Source organism: Cimex lectularius, unplaced genomic scaffold (genome assembly GCF_000648675.2).
Source record: "Cimex lectularius strain Harlan isolate CLEC.00 unplaced genomic scaffold, Clec_2.1 scaffold149, whole genome shotgun sequence".
Classification (NCBI taxonomy): Eukaryota; Metazoa; Arthropoda; class Insecta; order Hemiptera; family Cimicidae; genus Cimex; species Cimex lectularius.
Window position 1 is genome coordinate 1219937 of NW_019392736.1, and position 9199 is coordinate 1229135.

At 33.2% G+C, this 9199-nt stretch overlaps 1 protein-coding gene across 1 annotated transcript; it reads left to right on the forward strand.

The window, feature by feature from the left end:
- Positions 1–1314: 1314 nt before the first annotated feature.
- LOC112126940 lies at positions 1315–8771 on the forward strand (the record flags this gene model as incomplete). Its single annotated transcript, XM_024226976.1, has 3 exons — positions 1315–1511; positions 8385–8536; positions 8596–8771. Coding segments are annotated over exons 1-3 (452 nt in total), but the record flags the coding sequence as incomplete, so codon positions are not given.
- Positions 8772–9199: the final 428 nt, after the last annotated feature.

Consider the following 9199-nt stretch of genomic DNA (forward strand, 5'->3'; position numbering starts at 1 on the left):
ATTTTTGTTAAAACTTGTTTCTGGTATCGTTTAATTTGGTAAACATTAAAATATGTTGTTGTAATTAATTTCACTAATTTCGTGGTCCGCTTGACCAATTAATATTTTACAATTAATTAAGGTTTTTAGTTGAGATAAAAAAGTCATTGGCACGAGCGGGATTCGAACCCACGATCTTCGGCTAGATACGCCGCTGCTCTACCACCTGTGCTATCGTTACCTCGACCCACTCGGACAGTAACTTCCCAGCTCAACCCCACCTTTTGAGTTTTCCCTCCTTTTTGCCATCTTTCAAATGTCGTGTAATCGGTGGATTCTCGGCGACGTTCTAATTAATATAACAATAAAAACGCATATAGTTTAAAGTAATACGAGGGTCCGATTGTTTGTCTTTGAGTGTATTTTGAAACTTTTGGTAATCTACTTTAATTAAAGGTATTTAACTTACTGAATGGAGAAAATACGGAAGCAGCTTTATCAAACAAAATCTACGATTTCGGCCATTAAACACGAAATATGAAATCGGTGGAAGTAAATGGTAAAAATATATCCGTACTTGATCAGAAGGTTACAATCCTGTTTTAATTCCTGTTCAATCATTTTGTAATTAAAAGTATTCACATATCAATCTATCTGTTTTGAATTAAAACTTATGTAAAAACACTACAATTTAAATAAGTCCGCTAAAAGCTTATTTCCAACGGAGATACATAATAATATTGGCCAATTTTGATATTGATTTTAAAAAATAATTTAAATTCGTACAGTTTCTCTATAAATAATTTTTATCATTTTTTCTCCTTGTTAAATAAAAAAGAGTAAAAATTTTAATTAACTAGTAGGATGTAATAAATAATTAATTTTAAATTTCTCTGCCTTTAATTTTAATGCGGAAAGATAAATTTATACATGAATAATAATAGTATTGTTAACATTTATGGTAAAAACACTTACTCTTTATTAAAAGAGGTTTCTGTCTACTATGCATAAAGAAATAGAAGAGCGGATTCCAGTTAGTACAAAATAAATCGAAAAAAAAAAACAAATAAAACCAAATCTTTGCAAATAACCTTCACCCTTTATTTTATTTCGCCTTCTCACCAGTCTGAACATTCCTAAGAGTTTCTTTTCGTTTTTGTGGTCATTTTTTTCATTTTATGGATAGTTTAACTGCAAGATGTCCTATAAATAATGAAGAATAAAAATATGATTAAAAACAAATAGAAGATAGTTTGTGTTATATATTGTGAAATTTACAGACACGAAATTGTATCGCCGGGGGGCGTATTTTAACGATTTGATCCTTGACCCGCTGTGTCTGGGCGTGGTTGGCACGGTACGTTGAATAAACCGGGCAAAGTAAAGTCGTGTTAAGTCAGGCCTCGCGATGGGTCGTCCGAAAACCGTCTGCTCGTCTCTGCAGGAATTATGCATCGACGCTTTATTTCCGACTTTGGATGCTTATGCGGAAAAGTTCAACCCATCCGCATCCGGTCCACTGGACAACCTCGGTACGTCCATAGCGTAGATATAATCATACCACTTCATCATCACTCAGTATCGAACTATATTTTAGCTTTTACGATTAAATATATTCTGACGTATAAAACCTAAAAGGCGGTTTATCAGTTGACACTTGAGTTCCACATGTAGACAAAACTTAAGACATTTTAAGTAAACTTTTTAGATACTAATTGAATGTGTCACCGAGAGTAATAATGCTAAACGTCGAGCTTTCTGAACTTTGGTGTTGCAAAAATTAATTCAACGCTTCCATCCCACCGCCCTTGACTAGTTTGTAGAACCAATTACCAGAGTGTGAAGGGCCGTGCGGTTTCTGCTGCGGTTTGGTTTGAGATTGCCCAAGTGCGCCCTGGCAACTAGTAATTGTCAAGCGCAAAAACCGCCCTATTCTTCAATATCCACTATCATCTGACCACGTCCTTTGTTAGATGCGAAGAAGCCGTGGATCTTTATTAGCCGTTGATTGATTTACTGACCGATTTACAAATTTATTGGTCAATTCTAGTTCACGGTCAATAGAAAGGACTTTGTTTGTTTTAACTTTGATCGAGGGACTAAAATTTTCAGATTTCTATTAATTGTCACAAATAATGAAACATTTATAAAAACTTTAACGGTTTGTATGATTCGATTGTTGCTTCCACAATAAGAAAATTTCGCTCTAAATAATTTATCTTTTAATATAAATTTTCCTCTTTTATACCAGGTGATTATTTATAAACTTCCTCACCCTTTTATTTCTTTTGTTTGGAAATAATATAAAAAATAGGCCTAGTCTTTACATAATTTTTTAATTATTCGGAGATCGTGAGATGCAGTCTGTTGTGACGTAGGTTTTTAAAAACATTTTCGATATCGTACCAAGGTTTCGCTCTTTATTGAGATTATCTTCAGGGCTCAATGTGTTTGTTTTCGGTGTAGATGTCTCATTATGTGACACTCTCAACACGACAGACAAAAATGACACGTTTACACGGAAAACAAACACTCTGAGCCCTGAAGATGATCTCAATAAAGATCGAAACGTAGGCACAATAAATTGCTAAAACCTACGTCACACCAGACCGCATCTCACGATCTCCGAATAATCATTAACAAACGGTCACTAAACACCACATAATTTTTTAAGTAGAATCTGAATCTAAAGTCCAAATTTTTCTTCAACCTGCGGTAAGTCCCCAGAGCTAAGCAATTTTTTTTTCAAATGAGAAGATATCTTTTTGAATACGAAATTAAATTCTACGAACTTTTTTTAAAGAGTTTACTTTGGGCACTTTTCTTGTAGAGTATGTTGTTTAAGAGTTATTAAGGTTTAAAAAAAGTTTAAATTTTATTTATCTCAATCGTCATTTATTTACCTCCTAATATTAACTTTATGTTCATTACTAAGTCAATTTCTTCCTAGTAACCTTTTCAAAATGGGCACTACCAATTTCCATACAAAGCAAAATCCTATTATGGAATTCATTTCGTACTTCACGGAAAGTATCTGCGAATTAGAGTCATCCCAATATCGGCAATTGTGACGATTCAATTCTTTGGTTTGTGAATAAACATTGAATCAGCTCAGAGCAATTATTCAGTGTGTAGTTATAAGCCAAAGAATTGAATCGCCACAATTGCCGATATTGGGATGACTCTAATTCGCAGATACTTTCCGTGAAGTACGAAATGATTTCCATATTAGAATTTGGCTTTGTATGGGGATAGTTGGTGCCCATTTTGAAAATTTAATTTACTAGGATTAACCTAATCAAGTTACTAGAAAGTAATTGAATTAGTAATTGACTTAAAATTACTAGGACGTAAATGATTGAGATATATAAAATTTGAACTTTTTTTTTAAAATCTTAAAGACTCTTTAACGACAAATTCAACGAGAAAAGTGCCTGAAGTAAAATCGTCTTAAAGAAAGTCGTAGAATTTTATTCCGTATTCAAAATGATACCTTCCCAATTGAATAAAAAGTTGCTCAGCCCTGGGGACGTACCGTACGTTGAAAAAAAATTTTGACTTCAGAGTCAGATTCTACTTAAAAATTTATGTAAATACCAGTCATATTTTTTGAAATTATTTCCAAACAAAAGAAATAAAGGGGAGTAGTTTATAAATAATGACTCGGTATGTTTTTCCTTTAAGTAAAATATCCTTTTATAAGATATTTATTATTTTGTAAAAACAAAATAAATTATCATTGTGGTATTCTTTATGGTTTATGATAAAATAATGTTTTTAATAGCTAATAATGTTTATAAATTTTTTATGTCGTATTATTTTCTACATTCTCATTCTTATGGTTTATTTTGAATTGCTTCTGTTTAGGTAACTATTATTTTGTCCATAGTTTGCAAGGATAGGTATTTTAACCAGACTCAATTGTGAACCTGACACGTTATTTGAAATTTGATCAATACAATTTTTTTATATTGCATAGTAATAGTGCATAGCAATAGTCAGCCTTGCTTCAGGTAGCTGACAGGTGCCAAGCCAGCATAAAGTCCTTCTCATTTTTTCCTCAGCAACAATTATCCCCCTAACATGACGCGTACCCTACGAAACCGCCAAAATAGATAACAGAAAGAGGTGGGGTTGAGATAGGAAGTTGGTGTCCGAGTGGATCGAGGTCACGATAGCTCAGGTGGTAGAGCAGCGGCGTATCTAGCCGAAGATCGTGGGTTCGAATCCCGCTCGTGCCATTGACTTTTTTATCTCAACTAAAAACCTTAATTAATCGTAGAAAGAGGAAAGTTGGCTCATTTATTAAGCTAGGATGGACAAACATCGCATACCAATTAATTAGATTAGTTTTTCTCTTCTTTTTTTTATGCATACAATGTGTGATCAGTTCATTATGCTGCTTCAGGTACGGTTTTTGTACTGTTTTATAGCTTGCAAAAATAAAAATATTAATGTACGCATGAAAAGGGTTTGCATTATTTTGAGTAACTCTTCAGTTTTATTTCAAACACAACACATATTCTCACTGAATCGATAGTGTTTTTGATAATGAATGCGCCTATTTTTCTCAATGGCTGAGTTTTTCTTTAATTCGATGCTTCATCCTGTGGGTGTGACGTCTGAAGTGGAGAGTTCATTTGTCGGTTCTCCAGTTAGTATTATCTGTGCTCTTTGCATAAAAACAACCATTTTCTTTTCGGCTATTCAGTTCCATTTTTATGACAAAAGTAACAAAAGCTAAGTCTTGGCTGTTATTTACAATTGCTGCCATAGTGTATAAAAGTCCTTATTTCGAAGTATTTTGTATAGCAAACTATAATAATGTTTGTAAAGAAAAAGCAAAAACAAATTGTAATTTCCTTGCACTCCCATTGGTTATGCGGATGTTAGTTTTAGCGGGAATATGCAGTAAAATTTACGATCTTACGACCCTAAACACATATTCGCATTATGTCAACAAGGTGCCAATATATAACTGATGTAAATGTATATTTATATGTGTACGATGTGTTGAAAGCTGAACGCTAATTAAGGCTATACTAGATGAGGGTATGCATATGCAGATAGGACACTGTGCCAGACAATAACCCAGTGTCACTTAGCTAACCCTCGAGTGGCACTAAAGTAGAGATGAAAGCCACAGGGGGGATTTTCACAGAGGCAAAAGGGCCTTGGGTGGAAGTAACATTTCAGTTACCTACACAAACGGCTCACACGTGAAGACAATGGCATTTCTGGCTAGAAACATTACCTTTATACCATTGAATTAATTAATTAATTATTAATTCAAGCGGCCTCCTATCTAATACATTGCCGGGAACAATGCAACTAGTAGACCTTTTAGTACAATAACCTCTGATTCGAGAAACAAAACGTAGGAAATTTGTTCTTATCTCTATTGTAACAGTACGAGTTTTGAAATCGAGTTATAATCTTCATGGAAATTATATTATCAACAAATTCTGGCCAGTTTTTAGGCATTGTGTTGTCTACTTTCTTTTTGTACAATTTTTTTCTCTCATAAAAGCAGTCAATTGTAGTTATTTTTAGTGTTATCTATCTTGGATCTATTTTTAAATAAAACTTGGATTTATTAAAAGTTGATTATCGTCCACCTTTCACACTTTGATAAAAAAAAATCTTATCTTCTAAACTTAGTAAGCACCTCAGGGCAGACAGAGACAGTAATCGCATTGTAATTAATGAACTATTAAGCCCTTTGCTTCTTTTTCTTTTGAATAATCTAGTTTGATCTCTTTTTAAATTTAATTGGTGTCAGATAAAATTATTCCTTTTATAACGTACAGTTATAATTTAATGCTGTTAAAGTATTACGTTGAGCAATTAGTTGGTCATAAATTTTAATATATGATTCTAATTTCATCAGATGTAGAACTACAAAACAACTACCGTTTTCGAAAAACAACAGGATATGATTTAAATATAACACAATACAAAAATCCTGCCCAACAGAGATTTTCGATTCTCCACATTCAAATACAACAGTGCATTCGGTACCGCATAATTTCAATTTCAACGAATGGATTTTTTTCCTATTGCCCATTTCCGATAATTAAAATGATTCAAACACCCAATATACACTAAAATTTTCTGGTTCCCATGAGGCCATTAATGTCCTTCCTATCGGGTTTGGACTTGGTAATCATACTAGAAATTTGAATGAATCCTGCATTGCGCCAATTTTTAAGAAAGGTGATTGGAACAATATTCCCAACTGTGGTTCTGTACAATATTTAAATGAGTCAGGTCTGATCAAGTGTAGGGTTATGTATAATTATTCAGAAATCGTGAGATGCGGTCTGGTGTGATGTAGGTTTTAGAAAAACATTTTCTTTATCGTGCCAACGTTTCGATCTTTATTGAGATCATCTTCAGGGTTCAAAGTGTTCGTCTTCTGTGTAATTGTGCCATTCTTGCGTGTCGTGTTGAGAGTGGACACGTTGGTGCCACTTCCTCCTTATACCCTCACAAAACATGCTAGAAATATTGGGATTTTAATTATTACATTGCACAATTACACAGAAGACAAACACTTTGAGCCCTGAAGATGATCTCAATAAAGATCGAAACGTTGGCACGATAAAGAAAATGTTTTTCTGAAACCTACATCACACCAGACCGCATCTCACGATTTCTGAATAATTATCGATTAACGGTCACTAATCACCACATATGTAGGGTTATCTGGAGACTACAATTTTTAGGTCCAGGTTTAAACGTTTTTTTTTCGAAAAGCCTTCAGATAATAGTACTCTTTCAAGGGTTTGTTTAATGACTGGTGATTCGGGAAACCTCGTGAATCATAGAGTCATAGAGTGCTATCGTCGAAAGTCAAACTGGTAGGACATTATTTACGATTTGGATTAGCGTTCTGCACAAGAGAGTAAAGCAACATATCTACGATTGCAAAAAAACTAAGCAAAATCCTACAGCACTCACTACCCACCATCTTGACCACCAACACAATTTCGACTTCAAAAATCCAAAAGTATTACACACAGAACAAAACAAACATAAACGTAATTTCTTAGAAATGGTTTATATCAACAGAGATAAACACAGCATCAATTACAGAACAGATACATGTAAACTCAGTCGCAGCTACGCCAATATCATTAATCAAATTCAATACAGATAACATACCTATATCATCACATTACATTCCACACATCAAATATTTTTCACATAGTCTAATTTCCCAACAATCTAGCTTTCCTTTTCCTATTTATCCCTTTCTATATAATCCTGAAAGAATAATCTGGCCGAACCATTACCAACATATTTTTTCCCTTCGTCGGCTCTTTTCACCTCAAAGAAGCCGACGCCTTATACAAAAATGTCTTTTCTATACTGACACAGAAGACAAACACTTTGAGTGAGTAAAAATACTTTGATTGAATACATAAAAAATATATTTTGCATTGTATAAATTCACTTTTCCACATCCAAAATGTAATTGTTCTATGTAAACAATGTTTGTAAATCCCAGGCCCTGAAGATGATCTCAATAAAGATCGAAACGTTGGCACGATAAAGAAAATATTTTTCTGAAACCTACATCACACCAGACCGCATCTCACGATTTCTAAATAAGTAAATAAAAATTGTTGTTTAAAAGTGGATTTTTAAGCAAAATGTAATTTTAACTGTTGAGTGGTTTTTTAAAATGTTAATTCGTTGATCTGTGATAAGAGGTTGAAACGCGCATGAGAGGTTGTGATAAGAGTCTAGTCAGCTTCAAAATATTAAAACGTTTGTTCGGAGTCTGAACATGTACCACACTGGCTCTTTTTTGAAATAAACTGTTATAAAATATTAATGATTGACGACCACTGTTTTAACCATTGTAAGTAGTGAAGAAACAATGATAACCATGTTGATCTAAAAATGTAAGAAATATTTGTTCCGTGTATAGTCGTTAACTCACCTGAGGAAAGATTAAAATAAATCGGAAACGTTGTGGATAAAAACTGTTTTTTTTTTCCAGAAGGAAAAATCATAAGTTAAACTGTTGTGGTCGAAATATAAGAAAACATCATTAAAAAAAAACATTTTCACAAAAAGTTCAGATTCATCAATAGATTGTAACTCTCAAGTTCAGCTAGATTTTTAACTATTAACTACACTAACTTGAGATTAGTGTAAAAAGACACTTATCAGCCTACATAATATATGTGTAGTATTTAGTAACCGAAAATTAATGATATTATGCACCATAAAGAAAATGTTTTTCTGAACCTACATCACACAAGACTGCATCACACCGTCTCCAAATAATCACTAAATAATATATTTTAAACAAAATACTTTGTTCATTATTAGGCCGAAAATTTGTTTTCCCACTTCATGAAAATATTATACACGTATATTTTCTGTTCCAGCTGGAGAAGTGACCGAATTGATTATGAAAAGAGCCTACGAGAAAAATGAAAACTGGATCCCGTCATGGGTGATATTCCTTACACCCAAAATCAAGAGGGCCTACCTTCCGTGGGATAATAAAATAATGAAAATAGCCAAACAGAAATGCCGAGTGCGTATGTAAGAATTATAATAATTTGGAATCGATCTATGATGCATTTGATTTTCAAGAATATAAAGGAAGCCCTTGTTATAACGAGGAATGTTCATTTTCATTCGAAAATGTTAGATTTCCTCCCAAACAAACTCAACGTTTTGGACATGGACGGAGAACTTTTCTATAGGGGAAGAGGTCTTCCAGCACAAACGAACAGCGATTGGCTTCTTGACGCTGAATTTTGGTTAAGGTAAATAAATAAAAACGATCATATCATTTTTTTAAATCAAAACCCGTTAAATTTCAAATCGTTTTAGATTTAAATACAATTATTAATAAGAGAAATGATACAAAAGAGGAAGTCCCTGTTTAGAATTGTTTTGTTAAAAGCTTATCGATGACCTCGTCCTATTTGCCTTATTTTGCCTGACATATTTTTGTAAATTAAATCTCCCTTTTGATTAACAATCCTTCTCAAAGTGATTAATGAAAGCAAACTCAACAAATTCAACAATTATTTACATGATATAAAGCCGTGCTCTTTAATTAAACCGTTTATGAGAAAATCCATTTCGGGTCTAGAACTCAGATTTAAAGAACAATGGAACATCTTAATGTAACATGTAGTTCGGTTTTTGCGAGGCTTGGAACTTTTTAAATATTTTGTTGTAATTGTTC